We start from the raw sequence: 22,569 nt of genomic DNA on the forward strand, positions 1-22,569 counted from the left end.
TAATTAGCATGAGTTAGGTAGATGCTGTGGGTCGGGCTGTTTATGAAATTCAGCAAATTGTAGATTACCGATATCCGAAGAAACTGCCCAACCTGTTGTTGCTTTTAGAAGCAGAAAACCAGCATTGCCCTTGCTTTCGTGAAAAGATAATGATACCAAATCCCTTTGGAAAGCAGAGCACTCTCACAAACGTAGTTTCATTTCATCTTTATAACAACCCTGTGAAGGAAATAGACCAGAAATAACTCATCTCATTTTACAAGTGAGTTTACAAACTCTTATTGTGTGCTGATTATACAGGTATGAGCCAGCGTGCCGGGTTGTGTGGGAGTACAGAAAAGCCACAGAGTCTCTGGCTCGTGGAGGTCCCTGGAGAAAGCAAAGTACACCATGATTTGCCCATGATTGCAGAATTTCTTTGAGTAAAGGCAGGATGAGAATTCTAGTCTTCTGACTTATTGGCTAGGGCTTTTTTCTTTGTGGCAAATGAAGAGATAAACTCGTATAGAATGAAGGTCCCAGTTTTCCCTGCCAGGAAGGAAGATAATTTAAAAGCTAACTATCTCGAAGTCTTTTTTAGCTAACCTCATTTTAAGAAGCATGGATTTTGTTTCCATTTATATGAGGCATTAAGAAGATGTTTCATTTCCATACCAAATGAAGTCACCGGTTGATGTTCCTGTGGATGAAAAACAGATTAAAAATTTTAATTTCACATTCGTGCCACATTGATCGTCGCTTTATACCCGAAAGACCTATTTGGGGATTTAGGTGTCGTTCATTCCACATTATGAGAGGACATCACCCATCTTATCTCTTGCGTTGTCACGTTCCACCTGCGTGCGTCCTCTGTGATCATGTACCAAGCGCTTTCTCTTTCCATTCTCCCCTTCTTATAGATCCAGCTTTCCAAAATTGGGCCACCTTTCATTATCAAGAGCCAGCCAGTCTCCAAACCAGAGTCTCGTGCATCCCCCAGCACATCGGTTGGCGGTGGGAGGAACACAGGAGCCAGGACCCTCGCAGACATCAAGGCCAGAGCCCAGCAAGCGAGGGCCCAGCGAGAGGCAGCTGCGGCAGCTGCTGTAGCCGCCGCGGCGAGCATCGTCTCGGGAGCCATGGGGAGCCCAGGAGAGGGTGGAAAGGCGAGAACCCTGGCACATATCAAAGAGCAGACAAAGGCGAAGCTGTTTGCAAAGCATCAAGCCCGAGCCCACCTCTTCCAGAACACTAAAGAGTCCCGGTTGCCTCCACTCGGCTCAAAGGAAGGGCCTCCAAGCTTAGAAGTCTCTTCTACCCCTGATACAAAAATTGAAGGGTCGACTGGTGTGATTATTGTCAATCCAAACTGCAGATCTCCTAGCAACAAGTCTGCGCACCTCCGGGAGACCACCACCGTATTACAGCCATCTCTTAACCCAGCTAAACTTCCAGAAACTGCCACGGACTTATCTGCGCATAGTTCCGACGAAAATATACCCGTGTCGCATTTATCTGAGAAAATTGTTTCATCTACCTCTTCTGAAAATAGCAGTGTGCCCATGCTTTTTAATAAAAATTCCGTCCCTGTGTCTGTCTGCAGCACTGCTATGTCGGGAGCAATTAAAGAACATCCCTTTGTGAGTTCTGTTGACAAATCCTCTGTTCTAATGTCTGTTGACAGTGCAAATACCACAATTTCTGCTTGTAATATAAGCATGTTGAAAACCATCCAGGGAACGGACACTCCGTGCATAGCCATTATACCAAAATGTATCGAAAGCACTCCTGTCCCCGTCCCAGCCGAGGGCTGCGGTGTCTCGAGCCCCATGGACGACAAGCAGTTGCCACTGTCCAACAGCAGCGCTGGTAACCTCGTCTCCAGTCAGTACACCTCCGTGCCAACTCCCTCCATTGGAAATAACTTGCCAAACCATCTCTCCACGAGCTCGGTCTTGATTCCCCCGCCGGGGATGAACAGCAGATTTCCTTCTGAGAAGATAGCCATGCCTGGGGGTGAAGAGCAGGCCCCCGGACCCCTGGGTACCACTGTGAGAGCCGCCCTCAGCTGCAGGGAGTCCGCAGCGGCCACAGACGCTCTGGCCGCGCGGCCGCCTGTCGCCATGTTTACCGGAAGCATGCTGACCATCAACTCGTACGAGGGGCCGCCCAAGTTGAGTGCTGAAAGCTCGGACAAACATCCAGGGCCCCGAAACAGGGCAGACAATTCTGGGAAACCTCAGCCACCCGCGGGGGGCTTCGCACCAGCAGCCATAAACAGATCGATCCCGTGTAAAGTCATCGTGGACCACAGCACCACGCTGACTTCCACTCTGTCTCTGACCGTGTCCATCGAAAGTGCGGAAGCCAGCTTGGACCTCCAGAGCCGGTCCGTGAGGACAGAAGCCTCCGTCCAGCCTGTGGCATGCCCCCAGGTGTCCGTCATCAGCCGGCCAGAGCCGGTGGCCAGCGAAGGCGTGGACCAGGGCTCGAGTTTCATCAGTGTCGCGGCAGCGAAGCAGGAGTGTACCCCGATGCAGGCCGCCTGCCCAAGTCTCCGAGAGGGACCCCTCGTGGGTCCGGACAAACGGAACGAGGTGCCCGCTCCTAGCCACAGCTTCGCCGAGCAGGCACGGGGCCCGACCGCTTTCAAAAGCGAAGCTGATGCAGCCTGTAGCCATCCGTATAACCCCGGCAGCCGGATTTGCTGGAAGGACGAGGGGATGCGGGGCGCAGGACAGCCCCTGCTGAGTCACCCCGCTTCCAGCAAGCAGAAAGAGTATCTGGAGCAGAGCTGTCCGAAGGCCATCAAAACCGAACACGCCAGCTACCCCCACATGGCGGAGCTCCACCCCAGGAATCTCATAACCAGTGTCGCTCTCCCCGTGAAGTCCGAACCTCATGAAGTGGACAAGGGCTTTAGGATGGACACTGAAGACTTCCCCGGCCCCGAGCTGCCGCCTCCGGCCGCGGAGGTCACCCCCAGTGGGCAGCAGACGCAGAACGTGAAGGCTCCCACCTCCGGTCCCATGGAAGAGGCGATTTCCTTGGCCACAGACCCCCTGAAAAGGGTTCCCGGCGCGGGCAGCTCCGGCTGCCGACTGTCCTCTGTGGAGGCCAACAACCCGCTGGTGACCCAGTTACTCCAGGGCAACCTGCCTTTGGAAAAAGTGTTGCCTCAGCCCCGACTGGGAGCCAAGCTCGAAATCAACAGGCTTCCTCTGCCTCTTCAAACTACCTCAGCGGGGAAGACAGCCCCCGGGCGGAACATCGTTGAAATGCCGTCCAGCTCTCCAAACCCCGACGGGAAGGGCTACCTGGCGGGGACCCTCGCGCCGCTACAAATGAGGAAGCGAGAAAACCACCCCAAAAAGAGAGTCGCCAGGACGGTGGGGGAGCACACGCAAGTGAAGTGCGAGCCAGGGAAATTGCTGGTGGAGCCAGATGGGAAAGGGGTGCCTTGTGTCATCAACTCGGGCCTGACTCCGCTAGGAGGGCACAGCCAGCCCTTCAAGCAGGAGTGGCTGAACAAGCACCCCATGCAGAACAGAATCGTGCCCAGCCCCGAGGTCAAACAGCAGAAGCGGCTGCTCCCCTCCTGTAGCTTCCAGCAGAACCTCTTTCATGTCGACAAGAATGGCAGCTTCCACCCTGATGCTGGTACCTCACACAGACAGCAGTTTTACCAAATGCCGATGGCTGCCAGGGCCCCCATGCCAAGCGCAGCCCTGCTACCGGCCTCCGCCAAGACCCCAGTGGGCTGTAATGCGTTTGCCTTCAACAGGCATCTCGAACAGAAGGGACTGGTAGAGGTTGGCCTTTCTCCTGCACCCCACCAGCTAAGGTTAGCCAACATGTTGTCCCCCAACATGCCCCTTAAAGAAGGTGATGACGTGGGAGGGGCTGCACACGCAATGCCAAACAAAGCCCTCGTGCACGCCCCGCCCCCGCCCCCTCCCCCTCCACCCCTTCAGCCCTTGGCCCTGCCCCCGCCTCCCCCGCCACCACCACCTCCTCTACCTCCACCTCTTCCTAATACAGAAGTCCCATCCGATCAAAAGCAGCCACCGGTTACCATGGAAACCACTAAGAGACTTAGTTGGCCACAGTCCACGGGCATATGTAGCAATATAAAATCGGAACCTCTTTCTTTTGAGGAAGGTTTAAGCAGCAGCTGTGAACTGGGCATGAAACAAGTTTCCTATGACCAGAATGAAATGAAAGAACAGTTAAAAGCATTTGCGCTAAAAAATGCAGATTTCTCTTCCTATTTGCTTTCTGAGCCACAAAAGCCTTTTACCCAATTAGCTGCTCAGAAAATGCAGGTGCAGCAACAGCAGCAGCTCTGTGGAAATTATCCAACAATACACTTTGGGAGCACGAGCTTCAAAAGGGCAGCATCTGCAATTGAAAAGTCCATTGGGATTTTGGGAAGTGGCTCCAGTCCCGCCACGGGCTTGCCTGGTCAGAACGCTCAGATGCCCGTTCAGAACTTTGCCGACAGCAGCAACGCGGATGAATTGGAACTGAAATGCTCTTGCCGGCTGAAAGCCATGATTGTGTGCAAAGGCTGTGGGGCCTTCTGCCACGATGACTGCATAGGTCCCTCCAAACTCTGTGTAGCTTGCCTGGTGGTGCGGTAAGAGCTGAGGAAAGATGCAGTATCCCTTTTCAACACGGAAAAGCCAAACGGCGTCCGCAGCGACAAATTGAGTAACTCAGTGGTTTATATCGTGATAATTTATTTTACTCTGGAACAGATTATCTTTTCTCTCTGGGATTCTTTCCTTGCGGTTCCCAGAAAGGGGAGATCGCACCCCAACCGAGTGGCCCAGCGGCATGTCTTTTGCATATTAAGTTACCATTCCCAGCTTTGGAAAATTTCTGTCCCAAGTGTACACAGGTCACTACCCCATTCGTTTTGTTTCGTTTTGTTTCTTTTATCCAGGTGTAGATAGAAGAAGGACATTTTTAATTACTTAATGCTAACCAGAAACGCAGATGTAGAAAGAATGGTAAAAGTGATTTAAGGTGGTTGGTTATTCGTTCTTCTGTAGATTAACCATGACAACAAGAGTTTTCACAGTTGACTCTTCTGGACCTACCCTTACCACAGTGATTAAATCATATTTGGAAAGGGGAATCTGATTTAAATGTATGATTCCTTGTATTTGCTCATATCACAAAAGATACATTAAAGGAGGTATGCCATTAATGAACTCCACTGTCCTCATTCTCTTCCCTCCCTTTTTACTCTTTCCAGAGACTGGCAGAATATTCCATCTGCCTTGGATATTGTGCACACATTGTAGTGAAATGTGTCTTATACCTGAAATTGCAGTGTGGGCCTCAAGGCCAGTAATCTGGTTCGAGCCCTTCGACACCTGATACCTGATACTGTAAGGTCAGTCGACCAAGAGAAGGCCAGAGGCCCACAGGCCCACGGGATTTCAGAACATCATGTGTAGCTTTTAAGAGCAAGTATGAAAAAAAAAGCCCTAAAATTTAAAAAGTCAGCAAGTAAAATGCTGTGTATGCAAACACATAGAAGTGGGTTGATAATGTAAATATTGGTCCATTCTGTTTACTCTAATACAACTACTAGATATTAAAATGGGGGGGGGAGTAATTGTACCCTTTGTTGATGATTCCAGTCCATTCTGGCTTCTGACTCTGCAGAGGTTGGGCCCCTCCCTTTGAAAGCATTGTTGAAGATAAGAGGAACTGCAGAAGGCTGATGTGTGGATCTACTTCTGAGCGGTTTTCCCCTCATGATTCGCAATCTATATAGTTAATTATATTTGACTCTGAAATAGCCCTTATTTTAAAAAATCATTCTAGGTATTGCATGTTTTGTCCCCCTCCCCCCCCTCAGGTGAATTCAGTACATTCTTCCTCATATTTGGGGGAGTAGAACTGCTTTTGAAAATGGGATACTGCATCTTATAGATACTATTGGTGTTTATCCAGTAGAGGCTGAGTGTTGAGGACTTGAGGTACATTCCACATACTTTGGCCACCCTCATGCCTGAGAAAGCTGTAGTTCAGCAGGCTCTGTTCCCTAAAGCAAGTTCCAAAAGCACATGCACACAGTGGGAAGATGAAAGACAGCAGAAACCATGCCCATTTAACTTCAGATTGCAGAGCACAAAAGGTGGAGTGCCATTAACCCATTGATTGATTGTGGCTGTAGAATTTTTTTTAAAAAAAGAAGCAAAACATGGGATGGGGGACAGAAATCCTCTGTATCCAGGGTAAGAGTGACAGACATTCTCACATCAACGTAAACTTTAGACATTCCCTTAAAACATGTCTTAAAAATTAGTGAGCAGAGATTACATTCCTGGAGAAAAAAAAAGAAAAGAAAACTTGTGATTTTTTTGTACTAATCAACCACGGTATATGTTTTTTTCCCTCCATATTTATTATTGTGATGTTGCCAAATTTTATTAGGTGATACAGATGTCACTTTTCTTCATATGTTGGTAATAGTTAAAGATACTTAGGAAGAAAAGCAGAGAAGGGTCTGTCTCTGTGGCTGAGATTTGGTGCCTCGGTGAGGTCACTTCGGTTTTTCGCGGTGAAATTAACACAGTGTTGGAGAAAGTGAGCAGCGCACTTCACCAGCCCCTCCCCAGGAATGCAGCAGAAGTCCCGGCTCACTCAGCACCAGGTTGTGTTGGGGCAGCGTCCTCTCTGTGGTCTGCTTGGCTGCAGTACCATCTTGGTTCAGAAGAGCATGCTCTAGTCTCACAGAAGGGAACCCCTACATGTAGACACTCGCATGCCAGCTCCCTCCAAATCCACCTGCTGCTCGACCAGTGTCAGGCACTGTCCACACCAGCAGATTCAAAATCACTACCACAGTAACTGACACGGGATGTTGAAGAAATGCTGGTTTACCAGACTCTCTACCCTGTTTATGAGGTACAGTTGAGGCTGAAGCGATACTGAGCTCATTATCAGTTCCATCATTATGGAATACTGCCTGCAAAGTACTTACTGGGAATAACAAGTGTCCTTCCATATGTTTTGATTTTTTACAAAATAGGTGATTTTTCACATAATTTTGGAGAACCGATTGTTGATCGTGCATGGATTCCATCACCCAGGTCCAAAGAGGATAATTTTTCTGTGCCCTTTCTCTTTTTGCCCCAATTCAAATTCCTGGTGTTTGCATATGGTTTATATTAGTGAAAAATTAGTATCTTTGGGCTAAAAAAAATAATGGAAAGAAAAATTCAGAAGTAAAATATGGGTCATATGTTTAATAAGTGTCCCCTTTTATATATATATATATATATATATATATATATATATACACACACACACACACATACATATGAAAGACAGTTTATTTGGATTAGGTAAGTAGGGTCTTAATTTCCGGATTTCCACAGGTGTCTGCCTATGTGCAAATGTAGTATGTTATTTACTACATGGTTGTTGTGGTGTAATGTGCAAATGTTAGTGTGTGCATTATCCTGATTATTGGACACTATGATATCCCTATCAGGAATAGAACTTGCACATGTAACATGTAATTTTTTTTTTTTTTTAAATCACAAAGGATGTATTTCCCTAAGTAGCACTTTTGGAGCAGGGGAGGGGAGAAAACTACTATTCCCCCATCCCCCTCCTCTATGATATGCATATGCCTGAAGTGTGTAAAGACATTTAGGTAGTTAATGGGCATGTTAATAAGAACTTTCTGATGCAAATTCATTTTCAAAATGAAAATAGTTTTCCTTCCCCAAAGTGAGAAGAGCAGAGATGTTGGTGAACTGAGCACCATAGTTATATATAATATTTCTCTGGTAAGGTCTAGTTTGAAGAAAAAAACTTGAAAACAAACCTTTGAGGTTGAGCCTGGTTGCTATAAAGACTTCACGGTGGTATGTGTTTCTGGGATGAGCTATCTAGCAGGTTTAGGTGACTTTGAGAACTTGGATGTTCTTAGTCATTCAGAATAAACCTGCAAAACCCAACGGGCTTCTGTGTATGGCACTTCGTCACGCAGCCGAGAGTAAGAATGCATGATGATGTAGCCCCATTTTAAACACTCGCACAATTTCCACAGAGGAAGTTGCTGTGGCTTTGGGTCCCCAGTTCCCTCTGTCTGGTGAGGCTCCAGGTCACAGAGGCGGAAGCCGAGCTTAGAGTTGCCTCCTCTCTCCGGCGTGGGGGCCAGCACCGCGCTAGCTGCCTGCTGGGAATGAGCCCGCTGAGCAAGCGTGGGGAGCCCAGAGTCACTGTCTTTCTGTGTTTCTAGAGAACAATGTGAAGAGTCCTAGAAAAGGAACTCGTCAGACTGTCAGGGGCCAACGTAGCCAAAATGTCACTGAATATAAAAATCTTGTCTTCAGTCCTCATGCTTTGTCACTGTAAAGCGAACAAAAAGCATTTTTACTATAATTTAAAGGAGCTGCTTTTTTATAGCACATACTATTTCGCTTTGTACTATATTTGATAGTTGCAGAATAATTTAGACTGTAGAGAAACTTTGTTGTATTTGTACTGTTCATGAATGTTTCAAAGAAAGTGCTTTACTTGGTTGCCATAACTTTCTTGTACTGCTGTATTTTCCCCCCTGCTTCCTGGAAACCTAATCTGATTCATATTTTCAGTACAGTTTTTTTTTTTTAATGTGTGTGTGTATTTTTTTCTTTTTGGGTCAGTATTCTGAATGTTTACATCTGTTTGACATTAGCCATTTAATGCCTTTAAAAAAAAAAAAAAAAGGCGGTATTACTCCTACAGTGTAACAGCAAAATGTGAAATCAACCCAAACATAACATGCATGATAAACACAGATTGGGGGCGAAGGCCCTGAATGTCCAGACATTTTCTATCAGCATACAGAAAAGTAAAACCCTCCTTCAGTCCTCTACCAAAGAATATATTATTCCCACAGGAAAAACTCAGAAAAGGTGTGTAAAATCCTCAGAAGGGGGAGCAGTTGATTCAGTAAGACTGCTACAATTTAATACTGTTATGCTTGCTTTGATACCTGACTAAATGTGACTGAGTGCAAGGAGCATTTAAACAATTTTTAGACAGTGTTTTGTTTAGAATTCAGGGATCATGCATTCTTTAATGGTGCTGTTTGTTTTTTATTTCTTTTCTACAAAGAAAAAGTGTTGCCTACAAAAGTGCTCACAATACCATAAGTTAAATGAAATGAAATGTTTGTCTCTTCATGTTTCTCTGTTTTTCCCTTTCTCAAAGTAACAATTTGGGTTTCAATATTAAAATATTCTGGAGAAAATAAAGAAATTAAACATTAAATAATTGTCATTTTTAATTTTTTTATGAAATGAGGTAGTTAACACAAAATGTGTTAATAAATACATTGAAAATTTTACTTAAAAAATTATAGGGAGAAAAAACCCCACATACTTTTAAATTACCTACCCTTTCTGGTTTGGTGAATTGCCACACACAGTTATAACTACTGTTAAAACTGTCAAAACTGAAAGCTCTTTGAAATTAATAGTATCTACTGTGTTTATCATTTAAAAAATATTTGGAAATTGATTTCATAAAGATCTTGTTAATCCTCTATACCAAAAGACATTTGGGTCAAATTGTTAAGTATCATATTTAATTTTAACTTTCCAAATGAATTAACTTTTAAAAGAATAGATCTGGTTGATTTTTTTTAAATCTGGCATTAAATATTACAGCTAGAGTTACTTGAGGAAAATTCTGTGAACCATTAGAACAAAATTGTCTCAGTTATATTTACATTGATTAAAAATTACACATATCTTTAAAATGAATCGGAAAGCATTAAACATAACTTAGGGTTAAATCATAATTCAACTGTTTTCATCTAAATGGATAATGCTGTCTTTGGCCACCAGATGGCGAAAGAGGATGTTTACTTTTGGAGGGGGGAGAAAAAACCAAAATAACAGTGCTTCCTCCAAAAACCAAATTAAATGTTTATGGTAATGAAAGTTCAACTTACCCAAGTAACTCAATGGAAAATTGATACTTCTAAGTTTCATTAAGCTATTTTTGCTACAAGGATAGCATTCCCTTTTTGTCTATTTTTCTTATTAAAATATTTACAAAATGATTTAATTTTATTTAACATGGAACTTATTTATTGTTTTCATTGCATTGCTCCACAGGCATCCTTTATTCCAGAATTTATTAGAGGAAGTTGAACAGTCCAGTGTGAAACCGATCTGAATGCTTTATTTTTTAATTCCTATATTCTCATGAAATAGGAACAATTACACAGTTTTTATATAAATATTCAGTTATCCTTACTACATTATTGCGACCTTATTTGAGTGAAAATTGATCTTAGCCTCTGAAGTATTTATTTGTATCCATCATAGGCCTTAACTGAGAACAAGTAGTTAACTCAGTGAAACTTAACGAAGTTAAGTTCAAACTGTAGACACTTCATTGTCATCAAAGGTAAATATTTTATTTTGGAAGAACCTAGCCTGGAGAGCAGTTGACACACCAGTCTGGGCATTTTTTTTCCTACAAAAGACAATTGGACAGAAGTCCTAGAATGTGTCTCTCGCTCCATAAATTTATTTGAAGACTTTAATTATAAGTTGCCTAGTCTTAATGTTTCAACAAATCATTTTCAAGTCATTAGCCTTCATGATCTGAATATGAAAGAGATTTCATAAACTATCTTCATATAAATAAACTTTCAGAGTTTAACTGTATACTAAAGAAATCAGCAATTTCCCGGAGTTGTTCCCAACCGGCAGACTGTATTGTAAAAAAAAAAAGAAGAAGAAGAAGAAGTAGAAAATACTTGTGAAATGTTAGAACTGAGTGCTGCAAAGCATTTCACGGGAATTAACGATCACATTTGTCCTTAGAAAAATCCTGTGAGCCAGGAACTGTTATTATAGCCATGTAATAATTGAGGAGTCCGAGGCTTAAAGGGTTTAAAAGAATACATGGCAAAAATCTGGACTATGAAAGAATGTTTTTCAGAGACCAGTGCCTATCCTCTTGCTGATTGCAATGACTGCTCTGCAGACTATGTACTACGTATTATGTAGACATAGTACTATGTACTATGATTCTGAGAAAGAATCAGAGGATCCCAAACCTTGTAAAAAGTTACAGGTTAGTGGGAAAGGTGATAAAATAATTTTGACATGACAAGAGTATAATCAAGATATGTACAAGATATGTACAAGATGCAGTGGGGAAGAGAGACACCAAGCAGGTGTAACCATTTAGGAATGCTGTCCGGTGAGGCAGAAACCTCCAGAGGTTTCTGACATAGTGGCAAGGAGGGCATGCTTCCCCCTGGCAGCATCCCAGTCATTGCCCTTGAACAGGGCCCATCGCTAAAGACACGGTCCTTCCTGATAATGATCTTGGCAAGGTGCATGATCCCTTAGACATGTAAGATCTCTGTCCCCAGACCCTTCTTAGGTGAACCTAGGAATTTGTTTAGGTATCAGTAATGTTAATAATTGATTTTGTAAAAGTTAACGGCATATTAAGATGATGTTTGTGGTACTAGATGTCTTTGGTGGTCACTGACTTCTTAACACTTTTTAGATCAATGTGATACATGTTTCTAGATATTAAAAAGTCAAATCATATTACAGAGGCTACAGCAAAGAACAGCAGTGTCCTGACAGAGGTTACAGTGTGGGCAATTCTTGAGGGAGAAGACTTTGCTTCTGACTGTTTCTGTTATTCAGTAGAATTCAGATAACACAAAGATCAAGTCTCCCACATACAAGTCACTGATTTGGACTGAAGTTGGGGAATTCACGGTGCCTTGTTCAATACTTCTAAGAAATAAAAGCTTCCCACTTTGCTGGTGATCATAAGAGGGAATTGTTTCGGTCACTGGGGAAAATGAGAAAGCATCGATGGGGCGGGCAGCCAACAGGTAACACAGGATATGTACTGCCAGAGGCCAATTTAACCTGCATCGCCTACACTTTGCCAAGCAAACCTTTCCTGGGTGAGTAAATCCACTGCTTCATTTCTTCTAGCCTGGTAACTGGGAACACAAGTGGGAGAAACACAGAAAAGCTTATTCAGTAGCACCCAGTGGCCCCTGCCCTCCTGTCTCTTTTCATGCTGCTGGGGTACAAGCAGGAATGCGGGTTCTTAGCATTCCTATTCAATGTATGACTCACCACCTTCCCCGGAGGAGAAAATCATCATCTACCAACTCATAACTATTTTTCTGGAAGCCATCTGGCAAGCTAATATTTTAAGTATTTTAAAAGTAATTATCTGATGATATGTCAAAGTAATAATACATTTATAAGATTAGATTGTGTGAGAGATGCCTTAACTTTCTTTTCTACTGAAGGAGAATATGTCATCTCTCTGAATACAAGCAGCGCTCACTCCTTGACCCTCAATACTTATAAGGGACTTCCAAAAACTGGGGCATCTTTGATGCCAAGATTTATCCAACCTTCAATGAGCAAACTGGTTATGTTTGATCACCACATCTATGCTACAGGCTACCTTACAGGGGACAAAAGATTTTGCTGATGACTTGATTCTTCACAAAAAAATAGTTACCAAACATTTCTTTAGTGTGTTGTGCTTTAGAATTGTACCACAAAAACACTGTCATAAAATGAAAGGAATTTTCTCAAAAAATTCCATTTAAAAAAAATCAGCTTTAATTTCAGTAGAAAATGCCATTTAAATGCACCTTTCCAGGAAACATCCTATTTTCCCGAACAGCTTGGCTATGGATGGGGAGAATAATTAAGGGAATGGAACTTCTGGAGAGAAAAATCTCTTTTGAAGATATAATTTAATTTACTTTATCTAGGTTCAGAATCAAGATATTTAGGCAATATAAGAAGCCAAATACTTTCCTGAATCTTTTACTGGAGGAATTATACTTTCTCACTTAAAATAGAAAAAAAGAAAGAAAAGCTCCTTTGTATGAAGAATGGTTTGTCACCAAATACGGCTCATCTGGAGAAAACAGCACAGATGGTCTCATTTGCTTCAGGACTGCGGATTCGTGCCCTGCATGATTCACCAGACAAGGCAAGTCAGCATCTCCTCATTTCAGTCTGGATTCCACTAATACAGTAATAGGCAACAACGTGCACTAACATTGTCTTGTCACTAGACGCTAGCAGGAAAATGAATGCTATTTTGTAGCTAAACTAGAAATTATTTTTCCTATAATTTTACATCCAAATCAATGAGGGGATGTTTAAAAAATACCTTCGCAAGCTTAATAAAATTTTGGATGACTTAGAAAGCTCTCTGGCCAAGACCGAATAAACCATTTCTTTCTTTCTTTTTTTTTTTTTAAGTGAATATCAAACTATCTTATCAGAAAAGAAAACCTGGGCTTTACAATTGGCTATTCTTATACATGGCCATTTATTAAACTATTGTCACGGGTATTTCTGTGTATAATTTGCCTGTGAGAATGGATATTTAAAACATACTTCAGCATATAGATTCGACCATGCTTAAGGTTTATAGTTGACTCATACATTACCTAGAAAGAATGATAACTTTAATAATGGGAAATCTGATTTCCTGACCCGTGGTTCAGCAAATAGATTTATGTAAATCTGAAGATGTTAGCTCTTCAGGAGAAGCAAATGTGTCCCTTGACTGTACACAATACAACTTTATACATTCCTTTTTGATCATTTCCTGAGGTAGACTTTATAGAGAGATGTACTATTTTCTTAGAGCAAACCTTGTCTATGTAACAGGCCCGAGACCTTCTGAAGAGTTGGTGTAGGATCACATCTATTTGGGTGTCTCTAGAAGGTTCCATCATGTGTAACAGAGGATAGTCCGTTCATGTACACGGCAGTATTTACATTGTTGGCTTCCTCAGTGCAGGTTCCATCATGGGTGCCATGATTACCTGAAATGAACAGTCAAAATTCCTGAATTCTCACATCAGGAGACAGGTAACAAGAGATAAGGAGATGACATAGATAGTATTTTGGAAAATGGAAAGTGTTATAAAGGAAAATAAATCATGGTACGGCACAGAGTGTATGGCGGTGTAGAGGTTGTAAACATAGATGGGCTTCCCAGGGAAGGGCTCGCTGAGAAAATGCTGTGGGTTGACCTGGGTCTCCTCCCCAAATTCACAGATTGAAACCCTAACCCCAAATGCAACTGTAATAGAGATAGGTCCTATAAGGAGGTAATTACAGCCAAACGAGGTCATAAAGGCAGGGCTTGGTGCTGTAAGATTAGTGTTCTTGTAAGAAAAGATAAAAGGGTGTTTTTCCTCTTTCCCACCCAACCCCACACCATAAGGAGACACAGTAAGATGGTGACATCTGCAAGTCCGAAGAGGTCTCACCAGAAACCAAATCAGCCAGCACCTTGATCTTGGACTTCTAAGCCTCCAGAACTGTGAGAAAATTAATTTCTATGTTTAAACCATCCAGTTCAGGGTCTTTTTTGGGGGCTGCCCAAGGTGACAAACATGGAAGTTTGCTTTTAAGTTGAGAATCGAAGAAGAAGGTGTGAGGGGACAGGAACATGCCAAGTGGACATCTGATGGAGAGGCCTTTGGGTAACAGGTAAGAGTAAACATAGGGCCCTGGGTCTCAGCATACCATGGGAGATAATTTACATAAAATTATGTCTCTCGGGGGTACCTGGGTGGCTCAGTTGGTTAAGCATCTACCTTCAGCTCAGGTCATAACCCCAGGGTCCTGGAATCGAGACCCCCATCAGATTTCCTGCTTGTTGGGAGTCTACTTCTCCCTCTCCCTCTGCCTGCTGCTCCGCCTGCTTGTGCTCTCTATCTCTGTGCCAAATAAATAAATAAAATCGTTAAAAAAATTATCTCTCATTCTCCAAAAAACCCTCTACATAGGGGAAGTTCATTCAGAAGGCAAAATAATCAACTTCCTAGGCCTTCCACTTACCAAGATTCTTGCATGAGAATTGGATCACCTATTTCCAAAGGCCCAACTTGAGAAGAAAGGGCAACTTCCCTAGTAAATGATTAAAATCGGTTCTTTTTCCTTGGCCCATGTTATTAGGCTTCTGATAAAAAGTTGGATTGTTTATTCACCAAGCAAGGTATTGAAAAGTTTCTTACGTATAATATCACCCAGTGCCTTGCTCAAACTTAAGCCACCTCTGAGAGCAAAGACAATAGTATGATCCCTGTTTTCAGATAAGGAAAGTAAGAGTCAAACCTACTAAGTCACGCAGAAAGGGTCCTCTGTCTCTGCCCTTTTTAAACCATGCAGTTCTAGTTACATGTCGATTTGCATGAACTACTTCAGAATTAGCTTTTCTCCCCACAGCTGCCTTGTCCTTGGGAGTAGCTACACATTTTAAAGAAACTGTCAGCAAGGATATGTTTTTGTCTGCTATTTTATTATACTGTTTCCCAAAACCTCTGAACAACGTATATACACTTTCTGACCTATAGTTAATAATGGCACCATCTAAAATGAAAAAGTTAAATTAAAAGAACAAATAAAGCCTCTCAATGAACTCCCTGATATATCGTAACATCTGCTCAGAAGTATTCTTCCATTTATAAATGGCAAGGGAAAGTGACAGGCCGTGGTGTCATGACTTTTTGTCAACTTATTGAGCCAGGGGGAAACTCCATTTGCTTATATCCATACACCTTTCTGTGTGTAGCCCGACAGGGTCCTAGAGTTGGTGAACATGGGTCATAGCACCTGAAAGACTTAAGTGAATTCCGATCTTGACCAACAGTCACCTGTGCTGATTTACATGAGCCATCCGAACCTCTGAGCTTGTCTATTAAGATGAAATTAGAGCAACCTGGCAAGACTGCGGTTGCGGGATAGCAGTACATGTAAACTGTTCAGCATCAAGTTTGTTGCATATGACAGTCTCAATAAATGATCTCTGGTATCCAAAGAAGCATGTTCTTGCCCACGTGGTCTCCCAAGCCTGAATGTTAAGGTTGAATACACCAGTAGTCCCTTGACATCCCCTCACCTTAGGACGCATCGTCGTTGCCACCGAATAAAGGAAGAAACAGAGACAAGTGAAATAGAAATGTTTCTCCAAGTCTGTGCGTTCCCTGTTCGCATTATTGTTGATGTCCTCTGACTGTAGTTTGATTCCGAGAGTCGATGGTTCTAGAACTTGAGTACGCTTTTAACTAGCTCAGACAGTCTGTTAAATGTAGAAGTCCTCAGACTTGACATTCTGACGTAGGATCAGTCCAAGTAATTCTGATCAGAAGGTTCAGACTCTCTCTCAGAGAAAAGTTCAGGATCTCTCACTATATAAGATATCAGTTTACCACTCAACATTGGAAGGCTGAAAACCATCAGCTACCTTGTCTTCAAAATTAGTTAACAGTTGTCTATAAGAATAAATATTAGAAAAACTGGTAAATAATTGGTAAATGCTTAACCAGAAGGAATTGTTGCTTATATCCATGTGAGGGAATATTATTCTGTTTTCTAAACATAGCACTGTAAATTGATACTTAATGAGATGGGCACATAATTCACACTATATTAAAAAACCCAGCAGTTTAGAGCATTATGTAAAAAAAAAAAAAAGACTTCATTATTGAAAAAAAGTACACATCAAAAATTATATATATCTATAATTATAGGAATTGATTGGATGAATAAATTATTCATATATATATGAAAGTAACTATGGTTAATTTAGGCTTACAGATTTTGAGTAATATTATTCTTTGTCTTTTCTAAAATCCTCAGCATTTCTTCTTTGACTGTGTAAGACCTCTGTTAGCAGATTTTTAAAACTATTAAAAGTAGTGGCAGCTTTTAATTATTAGGAAAATTTATATCCATCTAAAGTCATCCTGAGTTATATTAAAAATGTGTATTACAGTCATAGAACATTGGGTCATAAGGTTTAATGTTTTAAATATTATCCTCATAGTTGAATATGATAGTTTACATTAGATAAGTTAGTGAATATAATCTGTCAAAAGACATTTTGTTGTAAATAAAGTTGACTTATAGTATGCTATAGGATAAAACAAAAAGATGTTCATGCTGTATATTTTTCAAATTTCTGCTGCCACCCAGTGGCTGCCCAGTCTGTTTTACATATATCATTCACCTAGCTAATTGAGCAGCAAAGCTGTTCTTGAAGAACATGTCATTTGTGGAGAAAAATCAGCCAGTCGTGATTTTCTAGCTCTAAGCAGTGACCAGTTAAACCATATGAATTAACAGAGAAAACATTCCAAGAGATCAGCACTAAGATGTTTTGAGTCCACATGAGTAATTTGCCAATATACCTTGCTTGTTCCACAAATTCTAGAATCCCTTTCTTGTTATAGCAGAGTCCCTCTTAGGCCAATGTTCCAGTAGTCCTACACAAGAGACAGTTGCCCCACCGCAGCGATCATTAACACCTGCTCATTGAATTGGATCCCATCACTTTAAACTCTCAGAGAAAAGAAAAGCTGAGGATGAGGCCAAAGCACACTTGGATATCCCAGAGGGCAGACAGCTGCAGTTCAGCAGGATCTTAGCTCCACAGGAAGGCGCTGGCAGGTCAGCTAAAAGCTGAAGCAAAGTCCCCGGGGTGCAATCTCAATGAAAACATGCAAATACATGAAGAAATATAAGAAAAAACAATACTTGAACAAGTTCCAATTCCAGTTGCAAATAAATTCTAGAAAACAAGCCACATCTAGAAAACCACATAATAGTAAAGGTCAAATATATAAATTAGTATGTGCATATGTTGGCTAAAGCCTCGAAGCAAGAATGGAGACATACTAAAATATTGTCATTGGTTACATGATGGGTTGGAAAAAGAGAAAAATTGTCTTTCTTCCCTTCCTATTTTTTAATTGTTATAGTGAATATACATAACAATAATTATGATTTTTTAAAAGCCTAGAAAATAGATATATTGTGAAATGAAGGAAAATATAATAAGCACTGGTCTAGTGGTCTTATATTTCTCTGGGCAGGAGGGAAATCAAACTGGAATTGTTTTCAGGGCTGTAACAGGGTTGTTTTTCCCAAAGAAGACATGAATGCAGGAAAAGATAAAGGTTGAGATGTCTCAACACAAAGCTAGGCAATTTGGGGCCCCAGTAGAACCAGGTCAAACAAACATAAAATGGAAATATCTTTTGATTGAAAGGTAACTCCCACAGTTGAAGCCAATATTAAATCAAGCTTTTGAAAGGGCAATGTCAAAAAGTAATTTAAGAGCTAAAGGGAAATGAATAAAAAAGCACTCATATGGAATAATGGCGCATTTCAAATTCTGATTGAGGCACGGTGACCTACAGTGGTTGCTCCGAACAGGACAGAATGGAAAACCCTTCAGTAACTGTGAAAATCGTACTTATGACTGGTGTCTATGGGTTATTAATTCTAAAGCGGGGAAATGGACTTTGGAGGATTTAGAGGGTAAAGCAAGGATTGGTCAGTGGTAAAGATTTGGGTCTCAAAGTCTTTCACTCCTGAATAAATCTTTTTAGGAGGTCGTCACTTAAGTTTAGAAGGACAGGCATGATTCTCAGTCAATTTGTGTGTGTCTGTCCTAGGATTCTTGTTTCTACAGCACCCGTTTTGTTTGACTTGTTCCTGACAGACATTGATTTTGAAAGGCTCTCATGTCAAAGATATATGGAGATCCGTTTTTTTTTTTTAATTTCTTTCTTCTTGAATAATTAGCTCCTTACAAATTGGAAAGAGTAAACTCTTGATTGCCTACTACTGACCACCATAGAAACATGTGATTTATATTTTAAAATTAAGAACATGTAAAATGACAGCACATATTTGTTTAAATTATGTTTCTGAACTACTTGAAAATCAATTCATCAAAATGTACTAGTTTCAGAATGGTAACAGTTGATATACATTTATAACACTGATAAAACTCCTAGTGCTGAGTAAACAACACAGGAAATCCCTTAAGACCAATTAAAGGATTTATTTCTATGCATTTATAGGATTAAATACTTGCTGACCACCTGTATAAAATAGATTTCTCCACTCACTTCTTTCTCTACCCCATACCATGCCTTATTTTCCTCTGAATAATTATCATTACCAAAGACAAAGCTTGAAGATAAGAATAAAAGGAATAAGAATAAAAGGAAAGGATAAGAATAAAAGGAAAGCAATCAGTTGTTGCTGCTTTTTAAAAATATTTTATTTATTTACTTGACAGAGATCACAAGTAGGCAGAGAGGCAGGCAGAGAGAGAGGGGGGAAGCAGGCTCCCCACGGAGCAGAGAGCCCGATGTGGGGCTCAATCCCAGGACCCTGAGATCATAACCTGACCTGAAGGCAGAGGCTTTAACCCACTGAGCCACCCAGGTGCCCCAACAATCAGTTATTTAATATAGATATGGTGCTTTTACATTTTTCTGATCTCAATGCCAGTTCAAATATGAAACCATTTTGCTTTTTTTTTTTAAGGAAAATAAAAGAAAGAAGAAACAAAGAAGGATATTTTCAAATGCAGGCTATCTTCAACCAGTAGGAAAACATTTGGGATTTGATCCATATCATTATTATTTAACATTAATGTTAGTTTAGGTAATATTAGTAATATTAGTGTCAGGTATACAATATGGTGATTCAGCTATCTTATACTACCATCAATTGTACTAGCTTGAAGCAGTACAATTCTTAGTGTGCCAAGAATCAACTTGAATGCTCATTGATAAGGTAGATTCTGGGTCTCTGCCATCAGAATTGGTATATCAAGAATGGAACTCAAGAATGCATACATGCAATAAGGAACCCAGGTGATTCTGATATACATAGTCGAGAGATTTAAGGTATGTGATTGTCATCTGCTTTTTTTATAGCCTGACATGTAGTGTAACTCTAATAATTCCTTCTAGAAGTTAATAATTCCTGGAGAAAAATGGACAGTGAAAACCATAATATGAGTACCTTTGACAGGTAAACTTACACTGAGGAAGATAATTTGTTGAATTTGTGGGAAAAGTATATGGGCTGGTACATTCCAAATATACGAAATGGGTTCATTTCACAGTGGTACCCATTGGCAAATGATATTTTTTCTTTTCCCTGATTATTTAAATTTAGTTTCAGCTCTTGGGCTTTTGTGTCTCCATTTTACCTTTGTAACTTATTTGACTGTTCATCCCATAATCTATTTGAGTAGGGGGATACAAGTAAGTTTTTGACAAATTAAAACCACTGAATGAATTTTCATAGGTTTAATATTATTTTCTATTATCAGCCCTTATACTAAATCAGCTAGACTTATGTAATTATTTATCCATTTTCATAAAAACCAGGAATGTGTATTTAATAAAAAGAAATTTCCATCATTGAATAAGTATTATTCTGATTATCTTTACTATTTTTATTTACATATATGTGGAACCATATACTACAAGTTTAATATCGAGTTAACTTTATTGCACTTCATTCATAGTGTTAATATTATTGTATTCATAGTATCCTCCAGCTAACTTGAATTTGCACAGCTACTCACTAACCATGGTTTTGGCTAATTGTATAACTCTTGCTTTGTAAATACTAATTGGCAATTTAACAATTTTAAATTTTGTCTTCTCTACTTTTTCTATTCATACCCTGAAATAAATAGTGACAGAATTTGAAAGAAAGAGGATATTTCACATACTAGATAATTAACTGCCACAGTGTTAAAAATTTACTATTGTAAAGCCAACTAATTACACTTTTCTTAGCCTTTAGATTATAAAATAGTAACAAGCCATAACAATTTAAATTATAGGTGAGACCTTTAAGCTTTTGATCCACAGTGACCAGAAGACCCTGGACAAAGCTCATAAAAGACACAGCAATAAAGATTCTCTTGATGTGAATAATTGAGTTCACATTGTTCTCATTTCATTCCTGCATATAGTTCTTTGAACCATTACAGAAATGAAATTGACTCACTGTCTTCATTATATATCTTGCATGTCCTGTGTCCACACTGTGGTTCTCTGTACCATCCTCCTGAAATGTATCACCTGGCTTTCTCAGGCTATCAGAAATTTACTATTTTACATATTCAAGAGGATTTGTCATAAGCATGAGGTAGCTTGCTTGGAAGAAGAGTGTGTTTTATCTTTGGCTAAAATGTATGTTAAAATGTTTATGTTCTAGCTGAAGACAACATGAGGAGAATTCAGAAATTAACTTTAGTAAAATATTATATCTTAGTCTGATATAGTTATTTAAAATTTCTTTTTAGTAATTGATTTAATTTTTTAGAAGATATTTATTTATTTATTTACTTACTTACTTATTCATTAAGTGATCTCTACACCCCAGTGTGGGGCTCAAACTCATGACCCCAAGATCAAGAGTTGCATGCTCTGCTGACTGAGCCAGCCAGGCACCCCAGTAATTGATTTTAATTTTTAGAAAGTTTTCATAGTTGCATAAAAATTGAATAGACAACAGAAAAAGTTAGCATATGCCTTGTGTTCAGTTTTCCCTACTATTAACATTTTACTTTACTACGTTACAGTCATTATAATTAAACAATATGTATTATTATTAACTAAAGTCACTAGTTTATTCTCATTTCTTTGGTTTTACCTAATGTCTTTTCTGTTCCAGGACTCTATCTAGGCTATCCCAAAACATTTAGTCATCATGTCTTCTTAGGCTCCTGTTGGCTGTGACAGTTTTCCTGGACTTTTCTAGTTTTGATGACATAGTAGTATTGAGGAGAATTGGCAATGTATTTTATAGGATTCCCCATTGCAGGAATTTGTCTTGGGTCTTTTTCATGTTTAGACTAGTGACATGAGTTTTGGGGAGAAAGAACAGAGGTAAAATGCCATTCTCACTACACAATATCAAGAGTTTACCCTACCAACATGATTTATCATTGTTGATGCTGACCTTGATCATGTGGCTAAGGTAGTGTCTGTCTGGTTTCTTTCCTGCAAAGTTACTCAGTTGCTTGCCCTTTCCCTGCTATACTCTGAAAAGTGGTCACTATGCACATGCAACATGAAAGGAGCCTCCATCTATGTTAGTTTCCAATGTTGGTTTCTTGCTACAACAAATTATGATTGGGTTGGTGGCTTAAAACAATAGAAATTTCTCATAATTCTAGAGGCCAGCAGTCTGAAATCAAGGTGTCAGCAGTGTCATATTCCCTCAGAAAACTCTAGGGAAGAATTTTTTTTTTTCTGTTTTTTACATCTTGAAGCTCTAGGTATTCCTTGGCTCATAGCAGCATAATACCAGTCTTTGCTGTAGTCTCCATAGGGCTTTCTCTATCTTCTCCTCTTATTATGAGGATTTTTGTTTTTGCATTTAGGGCCCACCTGGATAATCTAGGATGATACCATCTTAACTTCTTTACTGTAATCACATCTGCAATTACTTTTTTTTTTCAAAATTAGATGTCCTTATGTGGAGTTCCTCTTGTCTTTAATATAACCACTCATTTCCAAAGTTACTTAGATTAGTAGCTTTTCCTATAACCCTTATCAGTGAAGTGGTTTCACACATTTGTAATATCTTACAAAAGTTATATGTAAATTTATATAAATATAAATTAATATAAATATATTAATTACATAGACACACATATCCTGTTTCTTACATTATAATATCCTGAAATTCCCTCATAAATTATTAT

The 22,569-nt window shown here is 40.2% G+C and overlaps 1 protein-coding gene across 5 annotated transcripts in view; it reads left to right on the forward strand.

Moving 5' to 3' along the window:
* ASXL3 (ASXL transcriptional regulator 3) overlaps positions 1-8,747 on the forward strand; it is a 184,357-nt gene extending 175,610 nt beyond the window's left edge. For all 5 annotated transcript variants that reach the window (XM_045065493.1, XM_013055998.2, XM_004752339.3 and 2 more), the window contains one exon: positions 900-8,747. In XM_045065493.1, the coding sequence (XP_044921428.1) occupies positions 900-4,622 (3,723 nt within the window). In that variant the 3' untranslated portion in view covers positions 4,623-8,747. The remainder of the gene's footprint in view (positions 1-899) is intronic.
* The last annotated feature ends 13,822 nt before the right edge of the window (positions 8,748-22,569 follow it).

This window comes from Mustela putorius, unplaced genomic scaffold (assembly GCF_011764305.1).
Source record: "Mustela putorius furo isolate JIRA1106 unplaced genomic scaffold, ASM1176430v1.1 tig00003858_pilon_pilon_pilon, whole genome shotgun sequence".
NCBI lineage: Eukaryota > Metazoa > Chordata > Mammalia > Carnivora > Mustelidae > Mustela > Mustela putorius.